The sequence below is a fragment of the Ambystoma mexicanum genome, chromosome 1p (assembly GCF_040938575.1).
Source record: "Ambystoma mexicanum isolate Mex_15411 chromosome 1p, UKY_AmexF1_1, whole genome shotgun sequence".
NCBI classification, from domain to species: domain Eukaryota; kingdom Metazoa; phylum Chordata; class Amphibia; order Caudata; family Ambystomatidae; genus Ambystoma; species Ambystoma mexicanum.
In genome coordinates this window covers 1,029,853,165-1,029,879,391 of record NC_090921.1, presented here as the reverse complement: position 1 = coordinate 1,029,879,391, position 26,227 = coordinate 1,029,853,165, and the positions used below count along the sequence as shown (strand labels likewise).

Sequence of the window (26,227 nt, the reverse complement as noted above, 5' to 3'; positions counted from 1 at the left end):
AGTTACAGGGGTGTCCCCCGCATCCGTTTCATGGATTGCAGCAGCAAAACCACTGCCTTTTTGCTGCGATTGTTTGTGTAAACGGCCATTTTTTCAGCAATTTTAACACATGGTACCCTCTATGCCCACCAATACAGAATGCACAAGGCAGTGACTCCTGCACTTGGCCAATTCCATTATTGAGGTGCCAGTGAATGGGAAGACGAACTCTGCAGTACTTGGTGACATATTTATGCTTAGACCAGGATGTCTTTTAAGAAGAGGGGAAAAAAAACATTGTAGTGAGAAACATGGATTTTGAAAGCTAACGATTGAAGTTTTGGTCCAGGGGGAGCTTTTAGTAGGCTAACAGATTCCTGACACGCAGCATGTTCGCTGCCGCTGAAGGTATAGTTGCTTTTATTTGGTACGCTGCGGACCACGCTGCTTCACCTATTTGTGTTACTTTATATCTCCTTCTCCAGCACCACCTTTTCATCACATATTGTCTACTGATAAAACCTTACGTCTAGGACTCACCAGGGCGATGTTCTTGACTTGAATCGGTTCAGCATTGGAGGAGCGGTCGTACTCTCCAAGGACCACCCTATGGTTGCGACTGTCAACAATAAAGAAAAACAGAGTGACCAAGGAATCAAACTATCATCCTAGCACTTCCCTGCTTCCCCTCTTCTCCAGGGACTGGCCACAGGGTTAACAAGATTACAGTCTTCATGTCATGTGACAAGCAGACTCAATAGCCCCAGGGATAAGCGCTTCCCTTGAAAATGATCTGCTCTAGGGGGCCACTTATTTATATTGTTGTACACGTTTTTTAATACATGTTTTCAAGAAGACATTAACTAATTCAGCATAGGTAATCTAATAATTAGGTAATTTTAAAGAGCAGAAACAAAATGTCAGCCATCAATTACTTCTTTGATGTTCGCAATTCTCTTCCAATTTTTCTGGAAACACATAAGTCAACATGATGGGTGTGGGGAAAACGATATGATATGATGTGGCAATCATAACGCGCCTCTACACAAGTGTTTCTAGGCACCACGCAAGTAAATCCACAAACACAGATCACAATTCACACTGATGGCTTAGGCAAAACCACCCATAAAGGTAATGAAAAGACCCCAGACCCCCTCATAATCAACCAAATGATCGCCACTCTTGCATTGCACCTTTTTCTATTGGGACTGCAGAGCCATTGTTTCTATGCACGTGCCAGCACTCGCCCTAGTTGGACATTACCAGTACCTCAGTATCTCAATGTTGACGCGAGATACTAGCGTCATCGAACTCTACACAGTTTGCGTATTCGATCATGGATGTGTAATGAAGTCACATCTGCTCTCAGGGAAAGTTCTGTGCCAAGGGAACTCTGCACTGCAATTTCTTCCACTATTGGGCAAGTCTGGAGCAGCCCCACATCTTGTGTAACAATGTTCTCCCTGAATCCAAACAGCAGCGATTGCTATCTAAACGGCCAAGGCAATATTATCCTTTTATACTAGTCTTATTAAGCGCAAACCACACCCCAAACATTACTGGAATGACACATCTGATTTGTTTATGGCACCTCCTGGTTTTGACACTGCACCCCTGAACTCAAGCACCCTTCGATTCCCTTTTCATTGTTTCCATTGCTATATGTATTTGTAGAAACCATTGCCGGCTTCCATCTTTCCATTATGGTTGTTCACAGGCAGTGGCTGATCAGACAGACAAGGGGGCCCTATCTAATGAATAAGGTACTATGAATGGCCTTCTTCTTTCATCTGTGGTCCTTCTGTACGGTCACAGTTTTCCCCATTTGCGCGCATTCCATTGGCTTGCCGTTGAACCACGTGTGCAATTTAAGTCTGGTCCATGGCGGATTGAGCCATCTGAAAAGATCAACTTACTTTTCATTAGCAAGCAAGGGCTTTACTCCACAATGTGTCCTTTGAGTTCTGCGCTGAATAAACCTCTCATTGTTTCAACTTAATTCAGAGAAATCTGGCAGGACATTTTCACTTCCAGCCTCCACCCTACGGAATGTGCTCATGCTAGCCTAGCCATGACTTCTTCTAATTGGATAATCCTGTCAATACCCAATTGGCTGGAGGTCTGTGAGGGTACCCTGCCTACTTTTCTACCTAAAGGCATAGATTTAAATTAGTTCTCCAGGCCTGGCACACGTGGTGATCTTCCAACCATTACTTTCGATGCCAGTTTCTCAGTAGTACACCTCTACACTAGAAGTGTTTACCAGTTCCCTTTGGGTGGTGTGAGGCGCATATTACCTGCCTCACCCATTCATACCAAGAACTACTGTTCTCTTAGTTCACCCCATTTTCACAGGTCCCTCTTCCTCATGACCTCCCCCATAACTGAGCACTTACTTCACGTTGCAGTGAGCAGCTGTGACGACCCAATACTGGTTGATGAGGGAAGCGCCGCAGAAGTGGAAACCACTGTAGTCCTGAGGAGGAACAGAAAGAAATGAGGTGCATGAGTAAACTGGATCCATTACTGGAAAACATGTTCGTCTGCACACAGTGTGGGAAGGAAGCCCTCTCACTGAGCTCTCACTGGGCAATACACACTCAAATGAATACAAAGGCCTTGCATGGTGAGGCCACCTTCATCTTCTGCCCTGTAGATGCTGCTGCCCAGTTAGCTCCCTGATTCCCCCACCTGTGTCCCATTATATAGGGAATGTGGGAGTCACACCAGGCTGCGTCATTTGGTAGGGCGGCCCTTTCGGCTCCTAACATTGTGGGCCCGCATTACCAAGGGACATTCCTTCAACTGAATGTGGAGGTTCCCCATGCAACCAAGGGAAGCGTAAGGGAATCTTCTTTCCACATGCAGCTTCTTATGGAAGCAGGGGAGCGTACCAAGTATTGCCTGGGAGGCACTGTGGCGGTGTATCACTCGTGGTGTGGGAACATTCGGCATTGCAGGGTGGGATTAATCATGACCCAGGCGAATCTTTCACAAAAGCAGGGTGTGTCCTAGGGATGACCTGCCTTTATGTGCGGGTAATGTAGTGTTGTACCCTACATCTTCCTGAAGGTCTCCAGGCGCTTCCCATGCTGAAGATGCGGGCGCGCTGCCAAAAACAGCACAGCATTGAGCAGGACGAGGGGACTGCAGAGAATGGTTATATTAAAATGTAAATATAATTCTAACTAATATTACAGAGAGGTGGGCATTACAGAGAGGTGGGCATTACAGGAGGTGGACATTAGAAATAACAAGATTGCATGGCTCTCATGCATCCCAGCTAAATTTGCACTCAATAAATCCTGTACATACATACATCTATACAATGTGCTTCATTGGACAGAAAGAAGCGAAGCATTAGCACAGATAGTTACAAAGTAACACTACATATTAGCGAGGCATCTGTTTTTTGAATAGGGGTCAGCATATCATTCTGTTTCCACACTTGCAGGTGTGGTCAGGAATGACTCCTAGGGGACCAGCAGGGCATCATATGAATAATATCTTCATATCGTGCTGCTGTAGGCTATGCTTAGGTTTCTGTACAAATCTTCTCCATAGTCTTCAAATGAAATAGTCAGGGGATTTCTAGGTTTGCCGCAATGAGCCAATTACTCCATTACTACAAACCCCTGTGCTTGGTCCTTTGTTTATTTCGTCAGACCCGGGGATGAGGCTGTTTTGGCTGCAGCACTCACCCTTGATTTACATAACACCTAATAAAGGAATTCCAGTTCAAAGTCCTGCCAATAGCAGGCTGCATTGAAAGGGGATGGAAGATCTCCTGATCGCAGGCAGGTGACATCATCTCCAAGCACATTGACGCTAGATCAAATATATTCATCCACTCAGCTGTCATTTTGCTAATCAGCACCAACCTCTCAGGGTCCACAAAGATCTACGATAGACTGCCGATAGAATGCACCCATGGAACTTCCCAATAGAATGCACCCACATGCAGCATGGCTGAGCTGAATTTGCACACTCGCCCAAGGTCTTATCTCGACCATTTAGCAAGGAGCAATGCCAAAGATTTAGATTAATTGAAAACCTTCCAGCCATCAATCTTTTCTTTTGCTTTAGACACCCCAGTGGGATGGGTATGCCCAAACGTGGATCCCGTGCCTGATGAGCCTAGAGATCCAAGCTACACCTCACTGATGGCACCCAATGAGGCCCAAACATGTCTGGAGTTGCGTGTGGTCTTGTGATGAAGGGGTGAAATCAAGCAGTTAGGGTTGTACTGGCCCTTTTGAGGTTGGGACCAAGCCTGATATGCATATGATCTTTCCCCTTTCAGTTATGGCTTTGCAGGCAAAGAACGATGGTCTGGAGGGTTGCGCAGAGCAATGTGAGAGGTTCAGATTAATTCAAAACTTTCCAGCCATCATGTCTTTTGTTTTGCTTTAGGCACCCGAGTGGGAAGGGTATGCCCAGAAATGGATCCTTGGCCAGCTAAGCCTTCGGACCCAAGCTACTCCTCACTGATGATGCCCAATCTGGTCGAAACATGTCTGGGGTTGATTGTGATCTCGTGCAGAAGGCATGTGACCAAGCAGTTTGGGCTGGACAACCCCTTTTCGGGTGGGACTAAGCCTGACTTGCATATGGTCTTTCCCCTTTCTGTAATGACTTGGCAGGCAACGAACGATGGTCTGGAGGGTTAACCAGAGCAATGCCAGAGGTTCAGATTAAATCAAAATCTTCCACCATCACCTCTTTTGTTTTGCTCTGACGATTTAGGAATGCCAAAGTGAAAACTGGAAGACCCAGATGTAGAAAAACACATTTTACAAGGGCTAGTGAAAATCATTGCAAGTGGCAAGTTGCAAGCTCTACACACATCCTTGATACTCACTTTCACCTCTGCTCCTCAACACCCCAACTATTCTCTGTAGGAGTGGTTCACAACTTGAGACTTTATTATATGAGGGCATTGCCTTCTTGGTGCAGCCAAATCAAGATCATCCTGGTGTTGAAAGAGGATGTTGCAGCCGAGCACTTGGGAAATGGTTCCAAGGACATATCCCTCTAATTTGCAATACTCTGGGCAACTCTGCTTGAAGACATTTCACTGATATTCTCCAGTGCAGTGGGGGTGTCCTCACCTGAGATAAACAGGCACGAGATATCCTAAAAGTGATGGGAAAGCACAGCAAAGACTTGAAGGACCAGGTTTCACTATATAATCAGCAGGCCGAGGACTGGACCACAGCCTCCCACTCTCATGAGAAAGCCATGCCAATAGGTAGGTTTCAACTTGAGTTTAATGTTGGTTTCACTGACCTTATGGCGGCAAATCCCTTTCGAAATGTGCCTCCCTTTGGGCTTTGAATATGGAAATGCCCCAGGCCGCAATGCAGCCATTCAAGTTCCTGCAACATTAGAAGCCTAAAAAATGGATTTGCCAGTCAGGAAAATGTTGGCAAAATAAAAGACAAAAAGAGCAACGAGTAGCTGACTGCATCAGCATACGCATTCACTGCACTGATTAATTGATCCACTGGTGGAAGTCATTGAAAATAATGGATCGACCCTTTATCCTTTGGACTGCATCATGAGCATGAGTACCAGGTCAGCTGGAGGTCATAGGGCTCAGCTCATTTTACAAGTTGTCATAACATTGTAACTAATTGAATTATGCAGGATTTGTTGCCACACAAATCAGTCACATGGCACATTGGCACGGACAAAGAGTTCCCGTCACACTCTACCTAGTGACTCTGGAGGACGTGCTGCTAGTGCCACCTGGGAAGGAAGCCTGCTAGGGAAAGCAATCTTCTTGGTAAAGGCAAATCCTGGACACATTGCTACCTAACACCGAGGACTCAAAGATATGAAAAACACAGTGTTTTTCCCAGAAGGAGTTTCAATTACTGCAAGTGATATTTAATGCAGGCTTTGCAACTTTTGGAACACGTGTTCGGTGTTGTTCCATAGGATTGGCTGTATGATTTTCTATGTATATGTTATATGTTGTGTTGATGTATTTTAAATGTATTTTTAGAATAAAAAAAATGGCTATTCATGTATTAGAATTCCAACCGTTAGCTTTCATGGGAAAGTATTTTAAACGAATATGATATCAGTTTGTGACACAACACACAGAGGAAGACTAATAGGCAACACAAAGTAAGAGGACACTGAACTGTGTTTAATATACTTTGGGAAGGTGGTGGTGGCTCTAGGAGTCCAACAGAATGGACTTGTTCGGTGCGAGATGTAATGACTATTTGGACCCACCCAGAGGTCACTTTGATCTGTAACATCCCCCTACCCCCCCCCGTTTAGGTTCCATTGAATAAGAGATGTTGCATGGCCAACAGTTTAATATGGGTTTGGTGGAGTCTGCCTACCATTTTTCCGCCATGAAAAATCAAATTGAAATTTTGCAAATTGAAGTCGAAATCTGGGCAACTGAAGTCGAAATTTAGTCAAATGAAGTCGACATCTAGGCAACCGAAATTGAAATCCAAATCTGGCCAATTGAAATTAAAATCTAGCCACGTGAAATCAAAATATGGCAAATACAGCTAAAATCTAGGCAACTGTAGTCGAAATCTGGCCAATATTAATTGAAATCTTGTTGTGAACGCGCCTCCAAACAAGCACAGGCATGACAACAGGATGCGTTTTCTTAGCACCCCACTTCCAGAGTTTAAAAATACAACCACTGTGTCACTGTATTAGAGCATTCTTGTATAAATTGCGGCCATTTTGGAAAAAATCAGTGCCCACCCCCATCCTCTTCCCATTCATCCCTTTTCCCATTAAACGAACAGGCCCGCGCTCTAGCTCACCCTTATAGCTTGATGAATGGATATTAAACCAATGGGTGAGGTTTTCACATAAAGGAATCAATAGACAATAACGGGCAAGGGCCGTGACAGAACTGATGGCTCCTTCTGGCACAGGACCTTAGCACTGATGGACGTTGGTAACTGGGCACAGATGGTGAAGACGCTGACAGCACTGGCACGGTACAGCAGTGCTCATTAGCATAGATGGGCTATGGGGCAGTCGCACCAATGTCACTGGCGCCCACTGCACGGGTACTCCCAGGAAACCAATGTAAAACTCTCATAGCTTTTAACACTAAATTGACCTTGACATTTATGCTCTCGACTAAACGATTATCAAAACAGGTGCAAATGTTCAATTCCTCAAATCAACAATGGGCGCCATTCTGGCAGGAAGTCACTCAGACTATGAACCGCGTTTTATTGACAAACCTGATGTCGATTTTCAAACAGTAATTTTAGGGGACAACGTTGTTTGGAGGATCTGCTCCGTCCACAAAGATGTTGTTTTTTAGAGCTGCCCTTTCTGCCAAGAAAATCACACTGAGGGACTGGACGAGTGTTGTTTTTCCCACTAGGTCAGCCTGTATTGAGGACCTGCCCAAAATATCACTGTTGGAAAGGGTTATTTTATGTAAGCAGAAGAAAATGAATTTGTTTCAGGGTATCTGGGTGAGGTTTCGGGAATAGGTGTGATTTCATTTGATCTGTGCTCTGTTTTCCTGGCCATTTTGTCTGTGTTGTTTTATTGTAAATGTGTTAATAAATATCCAAAAGAATCCCCGTACCGAGGTACAAGCAAAATGGATGGCAGTCCAGGAAGAGGTTTGGATTTAAGCAGTCCTTTCCAAACACAGAGTCAGGAAGCCAGGATGTTACAGGCACGAAATAAACTTTAATAATTATGATGTCCAGGACAGAGAAAGAAACAAGAAAACAATGACGCGTTTCGCGGCAACAAACCGCTTGTTCACGTGTTAATAAATATGTGAATAAAAAAACAAAAAAAACAAAGTGTGCCAAGTTGTCTCAATATATATTTCATCACTTAATTTGTGTCCAGTAACTTCCTTTCTTCATGCTAACAAACCTTGCATCCAGACACTGTGATTGGAAGTGGTACTATTGGTGCTCTCCTTTTCTGACTCCTCCCACATATCCACAGTCTTGCTATTGTGCATGACACTGCAACAGCGCTCCACTTAACCTTTTATTGCATGCATATTCTTTCACTCTATGTTGACACAACATTCCTACTCTGGACTCAGTGCTATCGAAAATTCCATTATAACTGTATTACTTTTCCCACCCAAATCCACCTTTATAACCCAGCAAAGGATACAAAGAACCTGTCACGCTTAACATGTTGCCGAGGGTCACTGAGAGTCACTGAGGGCTCGAGCACCAAAGGTCAGAATGGGACCTAATACTGGTGGTTACTGAGCACCCTGGAGCTGATCATTAAAGATCTGTTGGCGCCCTGTAGATAACGGTCCATTGAAACCATCAAGCTAATGGTCACCGTGAAATCTACATCCAATGGCCTCCGAGTACCCCGAGAGCTACACATCGGGACACCTGGAAGTTGTGGTCAGTGGGGTCCCTTAATTGTTAATTGGGTTAATTGTTGTGAGCTCTGGCTCCAATGCTCACTGGGGAGCCTGGATCTAATGGTCCTTCAGGACTCTGGAGCTGGCAGGCATTGGTGTCGCTGGCATGGATAGACACCAGTGCTGATGCTACAAGCGTGATGAGCACTTGGAATAGTTGGTATCATAAGGGCGCTGGCAAAGAAGGACACCCGGGATGTGGAACTCTATCACTAACGAAGGTAAGGATGCACTCCAAAACCTGAAAATTGGCTGGAAAGAAGATATTTGTTCTAGATTTTGGGCAAAAACATGTCTTGTGCTTTAAATCCGTTATTTACTAAATGCAGCTGTTTTGTTGGATGAGCCTGCCCTCAATGTTCAGACACACACTTGCTGTGCTGCTCGAGTGTGGTGACAAGAGTGTGATATCCAGCCGCACTTTACCAAACTGCTTTGAAAGAACAGCGATGCTGTTGGGAACCAATGTCCTTTGAATTTCCGAAAGACTTCCTTGCAGTTACTCCATCAGCTATACAACTGTAATCAGTGGAGTACAAATGTAATGCAATAAATGTAACAGAGATTGTGCATGCATGATGCCGGTGGCTCACCCTGACTGACGCCCTGTGTGATTTTGCGAAATATTCTCAGCTCAGTGCTGGGATTACTCAAAGTGCCCTTTCCCCTAGCTGGCATAATAGAAATATACATTCACAACACAAATGAGCGCACCAACCCCATCCATAATTCATTCTTGGTGTGGGAGATTGTGGCAACGTCGAGCTTCTGTGTAGTTTATGTCAGAAAACTGTTTAACGAAATAAAATATAAGGAAAAACGAATGTCTGTTAGAAAGTGTGAACTGCGGGTTTATGATATGATATGATATGGCACAAGTGTTTCAAGGCGCGATAAGCCTGTCAACTACAGCACCGAATAACCCAACTTCAGCCCGGGGGGAAGCGCATCATTTCCTGTGTGAATTCAGAGTACCAGGCATGGTATGCAGTTCCCTGGAGCTGCTCTGCCGTTTCTTCCTTTTGCAACTTCCTGTTTAATCTCGTGCCTGTTTCTGAGTGGTCACTGCAGTACTTTCCAGCTCTCAGTCAGTCTGTGGTCAGCCACAGAGAGGAGATCTCAGCTCATGGCTGCTTCTTCTTGGACTATTTTGGTCCTTGGCGACTTCTCCTCCTCAAGGTGCCATTATTTACTTCTCCACATGGTCACTCCTGCATGTGGAGGGCTTAGAGCTACAGATGGTGCTTGCAGATGTGCAGCTTGCTAGAGCCACACACGTCCTGACACCATACACAACATGCCATCAGTGGGTTCTGAGTGACATCTCGTGGTATTCAAGCTGCGCTCTCCTGAGCCCTCTACAATTCTTTGCATGATTCCTCCAGGAAACAGCAGGTGAGTTTAGACTGGCAATTCTACCAGCATTGAGGACTTGCCTTGCAATAGAATTTGGATTGAAGAAGCAGTGCTTCCAAAGGGGAATAAAAGTTGGAGATAGCGAAGGACACAGTGCTGTGATATATTATTCGACTATCAATATAAGTGTTTTAATATGGAATATTTATCATTATCAGCAGATGCGTGGACAGGGTAGGGCCTGGGCGGGCAATGCGCACCCGAAATCTGTAAATGCCCACTCTGCAGCGCTGTGTGGCATTTACAGATGTTAATATCACTGCGGTGGGCCCAGCTACATTAGCTTCAGCCCCACTTGTTAGACAGTCCTGGGTATGACTCGGATTGTCGGCATGAAGCCTAACATTTCCTCAAGAGCGAGATGTAATGTAATGACCGTTTGGACACAACCAGAGGTCACTTTGATCTGTAACACATGCCCTGCTTAGTGGCCATTGTATAAGAGGTGTTGCATGGGCAACAGCTTAGTGTGGGTTTGGATGAGTCTGCCACCAGCCAGTTTCCGCCATGACAAAGCCACTAGAAATGGAGCAAATTGAAGTCGAAAACTGGCCAATTGAAGCTGATATTAAGCCAATTGAAATTGAAATCTTGTCAGACACAAATCCAAACCTGGCCAATTGAAATGAAAATCTAGCCCTGTGAAAGCAAAATATGGCAAATAAAGCAAAGATCTAGGCAAGTGGAGTCGAAACCTGGTCAAATGGAACAGAAATGTTGCTATGAACACACCTCCTCCAAACAAGCACAGACATGACAACAAGGTGCATTTTCTCGGCACAGCAGCGCCCCCTTGCAGCCACAGTTGTATACATCTAAATAAACGCGTCCGTAGAAATCTTCCAAGCGCCTCGAGGCTTCATCGGATTCATTTCCTGAAAACCGCTACACAACCCGAAGCAGTCATGCAGCCCCACAATGAATTGCTAGCAAACTCTGCAGGCTTCCCACACTCTTCCGAGCCTTCTGTACCCCACACAATGTCTATTTTCCAGGATTCGGGTTCTTGCCCATGCACTCATTGGGTTGGCTAGAAGTCCGAGCATTGCATTTGTTCTCTTGCTGCTGAAATACAGATCTGTCTTCTGGTCAGTGTTTCCTAGAAACAGACTTTGGTACCAAAATGCATGGAATTTGAAAAGTGGACTCAAGCTTAATAGGGCAAAAAAGGGGCTCTTGTTCCAGGGCTACCACATTATAAGGACCTCCTCATTCATCCTTGTACTTCCTGCTTGCTTTGGCCCCCCCTTCTTACTTGCCCAATCTGCTTTAAAGAATGAGATAATGCTGGAATTAATGATTGGACTTTTATGGTGGAGCTGTGAATTGCTTCAAGTCAAGACTCATCCTGGTAGAAAGAGAGGGTGCGGCAGGGAGATCAGAAAAGATTTGTCTTTAGTTTTTTTTCTGATGCTTTGATAGGGCATTGCAGAATGAATGAGTAAATAAATAAACACATATTCACTGTGATCAGAGCATGGATCCTTGGTATAGACAGTGAAATATGGTGCTTGCTCCCAAATGAGGCGACTCTGCAGAATCAGATCAATTGACAACTAGACTATCCCAAGGAGTATCCACATGAGAAGATGCACTGAATCCCCCAACACATGATCAATACGCTGGGTACAGTCTCAGGAAAGGATGACTTCTAGGGATGTGGCCTGGTATAGAACTGCCTGGCAGCCACTCCACCTTTGGAAATGCCTCCCATATGCCTTCAGCCAAAACTAGGCACAGTGAGCGTGCGCTTGCTAAACTATCTTCTAAGCCGATGGGTGAAATGATGAGCCTAATCCACAAGGGGACAGAAGAGGAGGATCCGAGTGGAGCCACAGAATCCCACACTCAGAGTTTCGCTCAGAAGTGATGATTCCATGCATAGTAGGCGTGGTAAACATTTGTAACCTAACATCTTGTTTCACCTCTAATCCTCATTTCTGACATTCACTACACATGGGTCAGTGGTTCCAGGCAGCGAGTGAAGAATATATGGCACGGCCTGACAGCCCTGCATACAGCATCTACTCCATTGAACTGAAGGTCTTATTATTCAGAGATGGGATAGCAGTCATCCATGAGATCGACTGGCCCTGAACGGTAATCTCGACCCCCGCACACAGCTCCGTCAAATCCCTCTCAAGCCAGTTCCCATCTTGAGCAACAACTTGATTGCATTCCACCTTGCTTGCAGGGTGATCCATGGGAGTGGTAACTCCATTGATGATCTCTCCAAACTTCTGTACTCTGCAACGATCTCTTAATCTAATAACATCCTCCTCAGATACGGCAAGGTCCTTGAGTGCCCACCAGCAAAACACCTACATGACACTCAATTCTCCTTGACCGACACAATGGACCTTCAGCAAATCATACTCTAAACAACGAATGTCAAAGGCCAGACGCTCAACCACGTCTTCAGCTCCTCCCTGCTCCTCCTGTACTTGGATCGCGCCCTCTTGACTGGACCGACCACAATGCATTCCCCCTATCACACCCAAAGCTGCCCCACAAAGTGTTGGCTAAACACCCTGTGATTGAGCACTGCTCCTTCAAGAATATCCTGCTAAACACACCAGAGACAACCTTTGCAACGTTCCCCACCTCAGGGAATACCTCAGGCCTTAAGTATACATTAAACCACTTTTCCAGAGAACTAGTGGCTTCCCACAGGCTCCTAAAGTCTGTTCATGCCAAATTCGAACTGTCCGCACCCTGGTACACAACAGAGCTCGCTGCAAACAACTGCTCATTCAGATCCCTTGAAAAGCGATGGTGCAAGGACGACAGCCGAGAGGATCTATGGCCCCTCAAATCACTACAATCCCAATGCAGTCACAAGATCTCTGAGGCCACAAAGGCTTAATACATCTCCACCATTGAGGAAACCTCTAACAGGAACAAATCCTTATTCGAAGTAGAGCAGCGCTGCACCAGCCCCACTCCTGTCCCCAAGGTGCAAGCTTCACAAGAGAAATTTGACGGAACAAATAACTGCTTCATTAGCAAATTTAATGAGATGAAAGGTCTCACCAAAGCTTCAAAACCACATGGAGCTACACTTTTGCTGTTATTCCTCTCAGGCCGCTGACCCCTTCTCAAAAAACTCTTGCTTGACCCAGAAGACCTAGCCAAAAACAGGTCCATCACAAACCTCCCATTCATTTGGAAGTTTAACAGTGTAGTTGCAACCCTACAACTTCCCAAAATCAACCAGTTTGCCTTCCTCCACGATTGTCAGTCTGGCATCCTCCCCAAATGCAGCACTGAGATGGCAATCATCCACGTGCTGGACTATGCCCTGCAAATCACTGACACAGGGGACGCGTGCCTCTTAGTGCTTTCAGCCCTCTCAGCTGCTTGGACACATTCAATCAATAACACTTCACGCCCTCCTTATGGACAGAATGAGCTTAATGGGATCTGTACCCCTACCAATCCATAAGACACCGGGCCATACAGATGACCTCATTAAGCTCCATAGGACTCCCAGTTACATGTGAGGACCCTCAAGGTTCCATTCTCTCCCCAATAGTCTTCAATCTATACATTGAATCCTTGAATGACCCCAACATTGCCATCCATCCGTATGCTGATGCCACTCAGCTCTACCTTATGGTCAGTGACCCCCAGGGTATTGCTCGCCTGTGTCAATGTCTGGCTGCAATCCAAACATCCAAAACATACCTTAAACCGAGCACTTACATGGACAAATTGGTCTTCATCAGTCTCCCCTGCCAAACAACTACTTTTGCAACCATTGCTGGACGATTTGCAAAACTGTCAAATTCAGCAAAATCCCTGTGCCTCATTGTCCATAGTAGCCTTTCCTTCCAAAAGCACGTAGCTAAAAAAAACAAAAACCACATGGCCACTCTCCGGAAAATGAAATCCTTCAGCCCCTGCATGACTTCGCCCGGTGGTCCAAGCCCTTGTGATCTCACACATCGACAGAGGAAACACCCTCCTTACTGGGCTTCCAGCGCCGCACTTGGCTGGACTGTGGCCCACTAAGCCACAGTCCATCACATAACAGGCTTCCACAAATTTCTCCTACACTGTGCAAGCTTCACTGCCCCACCTCCCTGTCAGGATCATATTCAAAACTGCATGTATCACCTACAAAGCAGTGTCAAACGGAACACCAGCATACTTGGCAGATAAACTCCACACCTCGGGAGGCTCTCGCACCTCATGTAGCACAACTATCAGAAGGTTGTTGTCTAAACCAGCACGTAAAGAGAAGACTCGCAAACAGTTTGTCTCCTGCCATGACTGCACCATCTCAAACTCGATCTCAACTGAGGTTCAAAATGCCCCAACCATCCTCCAGTCCCACAAAACACTAAAAACGTAGTTCTTTTAACAATACTTGATGGACAAATGAAAACCCTGCCCTCCATTCACCAATAGTTCTGTGCTACTGTATACAATTCCAAACCCAATGCTTGCCCGGGCCTAATGTAAAGCATTCCGCTGGTCTTGAGCTTGGTTTGCACTATAAGCAATAACATTTTTAAATAAAAAACGTATAGATTGTTCTTTTTTACGCGTGGGATCGGGATTCAGACCCGAGTTGGGCAGCGTTGTCTTGTTTCCAAGACAAACGTGTTGCTCCTGAGCTATCCCCCTCGTGGATTCTCTCAGTAATCCCCCTCTTCCCTGCTTTATTTATTTATTTATTTTATTCCGTCTATAGTGTGTTATTAGATGACGTGCATCTTTTTCACACTGACATATAAAATCAATTTACAATTATATAAAACATTTTACATTTCCATCATTTTTAAAATGCTTACATAAAATCATGTAAAAATGTGTTATCTCATTTAACCTTTCGTCATGATTGATAGAAAGCAGTTACATACATACATTTCCAAAGTGCAGCTGTCTTAAAATCCCTATTCTTCCTCTATTTCAGCTACTCTTTTAGTGATTAGCTCCCACACATAAAATGCTGTGTGATTTAGTACCGATGACCTAGTGGCAAACAACTCACTCCAAAACACGTCCATGTTCGGATTACAATGGTTTTCATACCCTAGTTTGTATTCTGCCTCTAATACGTCACATTGAGTTAAGAGATGTCTAGCAGTTTCAAGGTGTCTCCCGCATAGTCTGCATTTCCTTTGTTCTCGAGGGATGGCCTTCCATGCACCGGTATTTTCCAACACCTTGATAGTTTGAAGTCTGAGTGAAAGGATGAACCTGGTCATTTTAGGATATTGTTTCCTAGTCAGGTACAGGCAATGGCTATTTCTATCAAATGCCTGATTGGCATATTCTCTATATTTACTCACAGTAGCAAGGTGTGTCAATGCGGAGTCTATGTCATTATTCCTGGCCTTTTCAGGAATTTTTGCCAGATTATAATCCAGCCAGGTCTTTGGTGTTTGAGTAAGGCCAATTTTATACATATCATTTATGCACCAGTAGACTATCAGGACCTGCTAGATCAAACTTTATCTTGGCCCACAGCTTACATGAAGCCAGTGACCAGCGCATGGCTATGGAGGCGAGGCCCAACTCAAGTCTAACGGCCTGCACAGGTCAGCCAGGGGGGAGGCTCAACATTGATTGCAAGATCTTCCCTTCCAGCTTCTCAATAGGCGCACCCCATTTAAAAGGGAAAGTTTCTAGGGCATACATAATTGGAGGCACTATTGAGATTTTATAGGCTAAAAGCTTAGCTTCTATATTCCTGCCACCTTGGCCAGCAATGATTTTCTTTAGGGCTAGCCATTTCCCCCATGTTTTTGTTACTTCCTGTAAAATAGAGGTTGTCATAGATTTTATCATGATATTAATTCCCAAATACCGATAGATGTTGGTGGTGTTGATTCTTTCTCCTCCCAACCACTATTGTGTGTTCTTCCTGGCAGCACTAGAATTCCCAAATATTAAGATTTTGGTTTTACTAATATTGGGCTTAAGAAACAGTTATTGTGAAAAAAGATTTAATGTCGTCAAATAATTTTGTAGCCAAACTTTAGTTCTATCAAGGATCACAACGTCGTCCGCATATGCAATACACGTCAGGCCTTTGTTACCATATTGGTGGGGAGTATTGTGAGCTGCCGCCAGTCTTCTAGCCAACATGGAGAGGTATAAGTTGAAGAACAGAGGAGCTAATGCACAGCCCTGTTTCAGCCCCTTTCGGGTAGGAATGCTTTCCGAGAGGGCCCCATCCTGTGACAACCTAATTCTCACCAATGTATCCCCATAAAGGGCTTTTATGAAGTAAAGCAACAAAGGCTCTATCTCCCATTTTTCTATCATGGGCCATAATTTGGCCCTGTCGACTCTGTCGAACGCAGCCGTGTAGTGCACAAAACATGCGTACAGTGCCATCCCGGGTTTTGCATCCAGATCGGATATCAGGGTTAATAGGGTCCAGATCCGGTGAGTTGTTGAACACCCCTTTCTGAACCCTGCTTTAGATCACTCTGGGGCAGTAAAATAAGTGCAGCAATGTTTCTCTCAGTAACTCCTGCTTTAGTCCCCCATGGGGCAGTAAGAGGGTATTACCTGAAGGGACACCTGCCAGGGCCATGAGCCGGACACTGCATTCTCGCCGTTCACTATTCTGTTATAGTTGCTAATGGATGGTGAGATGGCTGGGACGCCGCACCCTGCAAAGAAAGAATAAAATGCGTTCATAATAGTGTATGTGCAATCGTAACACACACTGACAAGAAGGGTATAGAAATAACGATGATCAGGGACAACATATGGACTAGAAAGGAAAGCTTTCATCCAGTGGTGGAAATGGAAAACATTTATTGCGGGAACCATCAATTCTTAGCAGGGGTGGGGCTTTGGAAAAGAGGGAGCGGGGACAAGGGGCATGGCCCCCGGCCAGATTGTGCAACACAGTATTTCTATATAAAACCCAATCCTGGCAATTTGCATAAAAACAAAGAGTATTATGGGAACAACATAATGTCCAAAATGATAAATGTTAAACATGTCTTATAGTGATTCATTAAGAAAACCTTTTAAGCAAATAAAGGACACTTCTGTTTTGATTGGTCAAAATACTCACCCTAATAAAGAGAGGTCTGTAAAATGCTGGACATATATATCAGTTTGAACAGCAGCTAAACTGTATGTGAGGCTTTGCCATTTTTTGTTTTCTACACTCGAAGAAGAGGTTGTGCATGAGCACTCTGCAATACAATGGGCCTAATCCCTTACCTCTCTACTACGAGTTCCCTTTGCGGGTCCTTCCTTAATGCCTGGTTTTTGCAGGAGTTAAGGACGGGACCCGCAAAGGGACTCTAGAGCTAATAACAGTACGGCAATTTGCAATACCGTTATTAGCGCCTTCCCCATTCCCATTGAGCCCGAAGGGTTTTGGAGGCAGCCATGGAGCTAATAGCTTTATGGCTGCCTCCAACCTCGTAACGAGGCCCAATGAGTAGACTGCTTTGAGACTTTTGAAAGCAGGTCTGCTCAATGAGGCACAGGATCTGCCAGAGTGTGTGTGTCTGGGACAGAGCGGCACTCTGGCAAGAAATGTTTTGCTGGAGCGCTGCTCCGTCTTGTTACGGCCCATTTCCTGCACTGCTTCCATCACCTATCGCGAGGTGAAGCCTGACCGGCAGACGTTAATGGTAACATTACGAATTTACTTGAATGAGTCCAATGGTTAGCAGTGCTTTTAAGACCATTTTTTAGCAATTTTCTTTTAATATGAGTAAAAGGGGCACCCCCATTTTGCCCTGTCCATTCCTCTACTGTTTTTTTTCTCTTTCTCTGTCCTCCTCTTTCCTGTTTCTTTTTAATTGTTCACATTAGCACCCAAGGGTAGTAACTGGCCAATTGGCATGGATAGAATAAGGGCTTCATTTCCTGGTAAAGGTGGACATTCCACTCGGCTGGTCAGCACTGCATTTCCCTGGCTTACCATTGTTGGCCTTGCCTGGAGGCCCCCAGCCACATTGCTGGCTTACTCCACCCTCCACTTCAGGTCCCACAACCGCGCGCACCAGTTCCCCTGCTCTCTACGCCATCCTCACTATGCACTTCGGCACCTCCCCTGCAGTTGCCATGGAAATGGAAGATGAGTTCCGCATGGAGCCCCAACTCATTTCCATGGCGGCTATCTCTTCTTCTCAAATAATTCATGCACGGATCGCGCACTAGGCATAACCTCTGTTTTTATCTTTTTTTGTCCTTCCTCTTAGCACCCCCGGGTTTGTCCTGGCCTGGTAAGGTGAAGGACAGTGGTGTAAGGGTAGGGAGAGGTGGCGGGCTCGGAAGAGGGCTGCAGCATTGGTCATTCTGAACGGCATCCGAAAAGTGTTTTGATCCAGTGTTCTGTGGAGCGATGACTGGAGGCTCTGTGGGGAGTTGTGAGGCCAAGAGGTGCATGGCAGATGAGGAAGGTAGTGTGCTGCAGAAAATGGTGGCATTGTGAGGCGAGGTACTTACTGCTTGCTTCATAGGTCTCCTCCATTTTCAATGTCCTTAAGCCTTCTTGCGGGTTTCTGAACTTTAACATCCGGTGTAGCCTGGCGGGTCAGTCTACAATGCTTAATTCCAACATTGGTATTTTAAAGAGTGGGTCAGCTGAGGACCCCAAGCACTGTGACAAGGGCAGCTGTCTCCTTCCTAACATTCGGCCTATTCGATGCTCACTCCAAATTGCCAAGCACATTCTCCCACGGCTACCTTCGTTGTTAGCCATGTTAGGTTAGCATTAGAACCTCCAGTGGGGGGCAAAGCTGGCTATTTAGAGTCCAGAACCTGGATCTAACAGGCCCTGAGACACGTGATATCATGACTGTCCCAATAACACAAGGCTCTGGGTTAACAAACACAGCCTGGATTTGTTACCGTATTATCCGGTCTAGGGGCCAACATAGGGAACTGATCCAAAATCTCAAAGGATCCCAAAAAGCACAGCCTTCCTCCAGTAGACAGGCTGCTCTACAGATCTCCTGAGGTGCTTCGGTCAACTGCATTGCCTGCATGCATTGACAATTCTTCCTTGTGCAAATGTCCAATGCATGATGCGGTGCCACAGAAGATACACAAATCCCTACACATGTATGTCTTTAAAGGATGAGTTTTTTCAGCCACTATTTAAAATGCCCACAATCAGTCCACCCAGCGCAACAAAATTGCGCAGTAGGAGTAGGCTTGGTGGACCGGTATTACCCAAATTGACCTTTTACAATTGACCTTTTGCACAGTTGACCTAATTATAGTGGTCCTAATTGACCTTCTGCACAATTGACCTTTATATTATTTTAGTTATTTTATATATGTATTGGGTTGGTTTGAATTATAAATACTATAAGGGGATTGGGTGGGATGTTGTGGGAGTTATTGGTTTGGGTGAGGGGCTGCGGGGGGTTCCCCTCTGCATATATGTCCTAATTGACCTTCTAAATTAGGTCAGTTCTCGCGAGGTCAGTTCTGAAAAGGTCAATTAGTATACAACCGGTGGACCCACTGCTGCTTTCCTTGAATCGTCGGATTTGTATTTTTGGATCTATATTTTCCTATTGATGAATCCGACTTCTCAGCTTCTACGGATTTTGTGTTTTATACCAGTCCCCGAAAATGTCTCCACGTTACAAATTGAGACGCAGGTTCAAAGTGCTGCTGAGCTCATGGAAAGAGGAATAGAGTGTCATTGGGGCGAGTATGCGAGATGGAGCACACAATTTCCTTTTGGCGGGGCACAGAGTAATTGTTGGCGTCTAAATGGAACAGCTTTTCACATGAGAGGAGCCGGGGGACAGTATTTGGGAGCCAGCCCAGGAAGAACCCATGATATTCAAAACATGCGCTCTGCCTTACTGAAAAACGAACTGCCGTCTCACCCTCAGTGATTGCCACTCCTAAAATGAGTGCGTAAGCATCCCCGGGCGGTACAGGATACAATATTCAATGATTTGTTACATGCCTGTACAAACTTCAACTTCAAACTTCAATTTTGGGTTTATTCGTACAGTTCCGATTGTCGTTACTTAATTTTTAAAGTCCCGAGAATGTTTCAATATTGACTCCTATTTGGGATAATATATCTGCCCATCATGTTTGCAAATGTTTACTACACTCTTCGTGACTACGCCCGATTCAATATTCCATATTGTTAGGTAGATGTGACCCTAAGAGGTTTATTTAAAAATCCATTCTCCATGATTCTTGCTCATCCGTCAATAATTCCCTATGCTGCACTTCCATTGGAAAATGTGATTTGACAACAATTATGTGTGGAAACACTGCTGAACAGCAGTACCCTTAGGGATACGTGCCGACACGTGTTTCGCTCCCAGGAACTTTCTCAAGGCAATCCGCTTTTTGACACTGTGATGTATTGGCTACTTTGTTTATGAATTCTATGGGCGCCATTGATGTGTCACAAATGTATGTACTCCGCTTAGCAGCTATTGTCCCAAATCTATTCTTTTCTGGAGGATATTCTCTGTGCTGATGCAGTTGACATTTGATTTTCAGTCAGTAGTTTTATATGCAGTGTATTTGTATAGGACAGGGATACATTTCATGCTAATATCCCACTTTGGGTGTATTCAATCTACCACATGATGTCATAATGAGCATAGCAAATGATGGCCAGTCACATGGAGGCACACCTGGTCTTGATATTAGCATTGTGGAAATTATCTAAGCGGGTAGCTCCCCCACACACCTGTTGGTACGCTGTGTTCCGCTTGAAACAAGAGTTTTAACCCTAAGGACATGGCATAGTCCCTCCGGTGCAGCATAGAAGTAGCACGTTTACAGTCATGGAGACAGTTTTTATACCCTCAGCGGTGGAGTGCATTTTCTGGAGATTAGCTACTTTTTGCCTCATCCTGCATCCCTTCTACAGAAGACGACAGGCAGCCCAGGGCATCTACAGTGGAGAGTTGCACCAGTCTTCAATACTGCTTGTTTCCCTCTATAGTGGCCTCTTAATACTGACAGCGCGTCTCTACCGTATATACCACGCATATGGACCTCCTGTCCATCCTATATGCACCAAATACTGACTGCCTCTACCATATTCTTTGGCTCTGCACTGATTCTCTCTGCAAAGCGCTTACAATTGTTAGCTTTCCTAAGACCTCAGGCAGCCTAGCTACAGAATAAACTCTTGAAACTTTGCTGTCTCCCTGTGCCTTAATACAGACAGGTTGGCTGTATGACGCACTCTCAAAACTGACAGCTACATCTTATCAAAAGGGGCAGAGACTGGAGTCCCCTCCATTCAGTTTCAAAGGTCCACTCTCTTTTACTCTTCCATTTTCCACTCAGTCTCTTGGAAATGCAAACGCGGCCTGCAAATATATTCATGGATTCTTACCGATCCAGGTAGAAAACCGAGGCGGAGGCCATAGGAACCAATTAGTGTTAATGGAAGTGCTCACACGAGACGAGGAGATGAGCGCGGCGGAGATCTCGTTGGCGATCCGTGCATCTCCTCCACCTTGTCCCTGCAGGGAAATGGGAGGTGTAAATGCATTCATTACTCCTCACATTTACGTCTTCATTGCCCGCTCCAAAGCATTTAAACTGAGCGTGTCTGTGTCTGTATAACGCCTGAATACGGACTGCATCCATATGCCATTTGCTAGGAGCACAATCTGACCCTCTCTAGCCATATGCTAGAATGTGAGACTTTAGAAGGCAGTATATCTGACGGAATACCGCTCAACAGAATTACCGTTACTGCCACTTGATCTGGCGGATTTATCACCAGGTCACAAGTGGTGGTGGGGTGCTAGTCCCCAATCATTGGGAGTCCATTGGAATTTCGGTGGAATTACCGCCGTCAGAATTATTGCAGCGGTAATTTGCCCAATTTTGCTGATTTGTCAATGGGAGTATTTACCTCCAACTTGATGGTAAATCCCCCACTCCAGGACCAAACTCATAGTATGGCAGAGTGGAAAAAGTAGCAGTAATTCCGTTACCACCACTTTTTCCCCCGCACTGCCATACTCGTAATGAGGCCCTTTGTCTTCATATCATACACTCCGTATATGTGAGCCTCACTCAATCACATGTCTCTCTCTAGCATATACTCTCACTGCCTAAGGCCTGCCTCTGCCACAAGGTCTCAATGCAGGCAGGTTGTGTCTGACATGCACTCTCAAAAGAGGCAGATTCTTCCAGTGAGACAGACTCATACTCCATAGCCTCTGAGGACCAATTGCCTCGCTCTGTCACAAGCTGTGCATACGTACAGCTCAGAGGCATAGGAGGCACTGATGTTCCAGCAGGTTAAGGCAATTACAAGCCACAGCCTGGTGTGGGGGAGTTGCACACAAACATTTTCAGATCTTTTCTTTACAAAAAGCAAATGATTTCAGTGTTTTGGGGAACTCTAAACCTCATTTCCCGAACTGCAAACCCTGTTTGGATCCGGAAGGCTTACACATCTGCATTTTGGTTTTCTTAGTCGTTGGCCGGGTGGCGGGGTCCTGGCGGCTTGATATTGTTTTCCTATGTTTTTTATCATAGGATGAACTGATTTCTCCCTCAATGGGTGGCATGAATGTGGCTGGGAGAAGCAGCAGAAGTGAGCAATGTTCAAAATACCCTGCAAACCCTTTATATCCAGAATTCTATTTTCAGCCATATGCCCCTACTACGCACCTACTCTTCTTCACGTTTACACTGAGTAGGGGACCATGGACCATTAGTACAGCCCGTTGCTCTGAACCCGTTCATGTGCAAGTATAGCTCTTGGGATAGTATCAGGCAGGAACACCCCTGATATTACAGCTGAAGTCCATGCTGGTACACAGGGGAGTTGCTAGGTCTGGAAAAGACCCGGGGCTAAGCTGATGTCGGAACTGTTGGGACTGGGGGCTAGCTAGACTTTTGGCTGTAGCTCCTGAGATTCTATCCGGGGCTACAACCAAAAGATCAGGGGCTATAGCCCCCTTAGCCCCCCCTGGCAACGCCCCTGCTGGTACATGTTTTGTGAAACTAAAAGCTATCTTGATCAGTCTACTTTAGCTTCTCCTGTCACTCCACTTCACAGACACATTAACTTGTCTTTCCACTTTTTTTCGCTGCCTACTTTTCCTTCCTTCCATTTTCCAGAATCCCATTGGTGTGGCTGGCCCCTGGGTTGCTGAAATCTGGCATTGACATTACATGGTTCCATGCGATAATGTCGCCTGGAAAAAGTCACTGGGTAGGCGACTTTTTTTCCTGACCCCTACTTTCCCCAAATATTCTAAGAGGGCTTTAATGTTGTATTATAAACGCCCATCATAGAAGTTTTGGGGAGAGTGTATGATTTTAATGAGGGTGCATTTTTGGGGAAAGGTCGCCCCCTGGCAGCCAGTCTCCAGGCGATTTTCTGACTGGAGACCCATAGAATCAGATCTGAAACAACAGAGAAGCACACCTTCTTTTACAGGCAGAAGCTAGTGCCGCTTTAGCGAAGAGAAGGACATAGTTGGACCTTAAAATGGTTCATTTTCCACCCATTCCTACCAGCAATGCAAACTTACCATAGGCGCTGCCGAGTAGGGCCAAGCCGCAGAGAGTCAAGAGGGCGGCCATGTCTGCGCGCACTCTGAGGAAGACTGGTACCTGGCCTCTGCCAAATCTCCCTCCTTATAGCGCTGGCCTGCAACCTTGCAGTTTATTTGCATAGGCTGGAGAGGTCAATTCTTATGCATGTGTTCCTGATCTTTGTTTTCTCACTGCTTGTGAAGGTCAAGGGGCCATCAGCTGAATTTTGCATAGTTTATCTGTTAACATGTCAATACTGGTGCAACCCACCGCACGGGCAAGCATAGATAAGCCAGAGACGAGAACAGGTGTTTTAAAAGAGGCGCAAAGAGCAAATGCCACTTTCCCACGATGTGATAGTCTGACGTGTTACCTTGCCATTGGGCATGTTGCCACCCACAGCCGCCAATAGCACATACCGCAAGCTGCCATTTCTCGCGGCATGACTGCCAGCGCTCCCCCGCTGCAGTTACATGCCTTCGACTTCAGCACTTATAAAATGAAGAGCCCCATTACAAGTATGGCGGAAACGGTCAAAACAAGCAGCAATTTATATGCCACCACCCATTTTTAAAATGGCATCTCTGATCGCAGACTGGGACTCACTGCGTACATGGGGTACGTACTTAGAACTAAATGGGGTAAATTACCCATGTTTACTCCATGACATAAATATCCCATGCCATCCCAACCTGTAATTTTAATTTTTTATTTAAAACACCTCTACTGTTCAGCATTACTAGCATATCTGTAATTAGGGCCTACGTCCTGTCTACAAAGAAAGTCCTCTTTCTATTGTCATTCCTCTGCTGCAAAACCCCTCTTTCCTGATCTCGTTTGCGATTACATCTCAATGCTGTAGGTCCTGCCCGCCTGGCTTCTCAGTGGCGCAGCCAGGCTGCACTCCAGATGCCAGAAGGCATAGGATTTTATAAGGCCAGCATGATGACACGTATCTGTTGGCACTAACAGATGTCCCCTGACGCAACACGCCGGCCTGACTGCCTGGCAAGATGCCAGTCACTCTAAATACGTATAAACGGAAACCAAAACGCCAAGAGTCGTAGAGTGGTGTATATATTATACAAAGCCCGGAAAATCACGATTTTGAGCAGAAAGAATGGTAAGCACAAAGCTTCCGTTGTACCAGCGACACACTGCTCTGTCTGCTCTGAGAAAGTCTTTAAGCATTGGGTTCGTAAAGTGCCATCCAGAATGACCCAGAATATGGCATTTGCATTTACCATTCAAGGCAAAGTACTGCAGCTTTTCGGTTATTAAAATAACATTCAACCCACTGTGTAATAACATTAAAGCAACTCCGGACAAGCTCACGTGCATTAAGGGAAGATCAGCGCATCCACCAGATAGGCTCCTGGAACCCAGTACAAGTAAAACCAAAGAGGCTCTGAAACCTAGGCTGACACATACATTTTGCAAAACCAGGAAAAGAACTCTGGGTAAAGTCTGATTTGAAGTGGAGAGCCCAGGAGGCCTGCAACACTGGCTTACCCCCAGTGCTGCAAGGGACTGGGTATGAGAAAGCAAATGTTGGCAAGAGCCAGTGTTTGGAATGCAGGTATCAAGCATCGTGTATAGGTATAGCCTTGGCATTTTGGTAAAGATGTCCAAGTGTGTATTTTATGTTGAATGCCCCACATAGCTCCTCCAGACGCAGCAAATGCCAGTGTTGTATCCTGCCATGTTCTGAATGGCTGGCACCATTTCAAGGGCTGGAAAGACCTTCATGCCAGTGGCGTGTCCAGGCTCTTTTGACTGGGGTACCCCAAGTGGGGCACTGACTTATGCAGGGGTGGCATGAAGTACGAGCGCACACACATATAATGATCATAGTTTAGGATAATGGGGTGGCACCTGGGGTGGCCAATCAGATTCCAGGGGCAGCAGTCCTCCCAGAGCGAGCTTTAGGTGCCAATGAGAAGGTGGTATGAACTTACAAGCCCAACAAAGGCGGGCATTAATATATCGATTAAACTCAAAAACACTTTGTCATTGTCTTGGATCTGTGTTGGTGATTGCTGAGTGTTTCCACCTGGAATTGCTACGTACCTCTCAACGCAGGGCAATTCAGAAACCAAACTCCAGTTTACCAACACTTGGGTCCAAAAATTCTCTGACATGGACCCCAAAAGGGTGGAGGTCTAGAACCTCATCCAGGAGATCAGGGTAGGATTTGAGCAGCTTTTTCAAGACACCACTCAAGGAAGACTGCACTGGATATCCCCGTCCACAGAAGACTAGAGCTCACAGTGCTCTAATAGCGCACACCTTTCTCCATAAGGGTACTTAACCTCAAGTAGTGGGTTCAAAACAGATGAAGCGGGGCCTGTGAATGCCCACAGACAGACATCTCACATAAATTACACCAATAGGGAGCTCCCAAAACCATCAGTAGGACATCCCGGTCCTGCGGCAATTCAAAGCATACAACTAGGTGCATACATTGAATTCAATTCAGTTCTGCATTCTGAGCCGGTGCAACTCGTTGCAAGGGTAAGCCTGTAGCCACAGGGTACCTCTGTAGGGAGTTTCCAGAGGAGTTACCTGAAACCATCGTCCCGGCCCTCACTGTAAGACCTGTCCAACCAGGAGATCACACGCGCGTAGTAAGCTTGTGTCTTCACAGCCCAAAATACAAAACCAAAAATGGGAGAATATAGCAAAATGAGCTTTGCGACACAGTTCCTTTTGCCCACAACTCTAGGACAGCATCAGTACTGACATAAAAACAGAGAACCAGAATACAATGCCGACCTATATTAGGTGTCATGGAAAAAAGAAAAGTGGGAAAGGGCACATAGTTGTAACTCTTTTGCTTGACAATGTCCCACCACTCCCATAAACCAATCACTTGATGGCACATACTCAGGACCTGATTTCAAGTTTGGCAGTAACGGTACACCAGTA

At 45.5% G+C, this 26,227-nt stretch overlaps 1 protein-coding gene across 1 annotated transcript in view; it reads right to left on the bottom strand.

The window, feature by feature from the left end:
- The window catches only part of LOC138447663 (chymotrypsin-like protease CTRL-1), a 29,116-nt gene extending 5,743 nt beyond the window's left edge, over nt 1-23,373 (bottom strand). Inside the window, exons 1-4 of the mRNA XM_069603908.1 lie at nt 23,296-23,373; nt 16,337-16,440; nt 2,376-2,455; nt 520-598 (exon numbers count right to left, since the gene is read on the bottom strand). Coding sequence (XP_069460009.1) covers nt 520-598; nt 2,376-2,455; nt 16,337-16,440; nt 23,296-23,347 — 315 coding nt within the window. The 5' untranslated portion in view covers nt 23,348-23,373. The remainder of the gene's footprint in view (nt 1-519; nt 599-2,375; nt 2,456-16,336; nt 16,441-23,295) is intronic.
- Between the last annotated feature and the right edge of the window lie 2,854 nt (nt 23,374-26,227).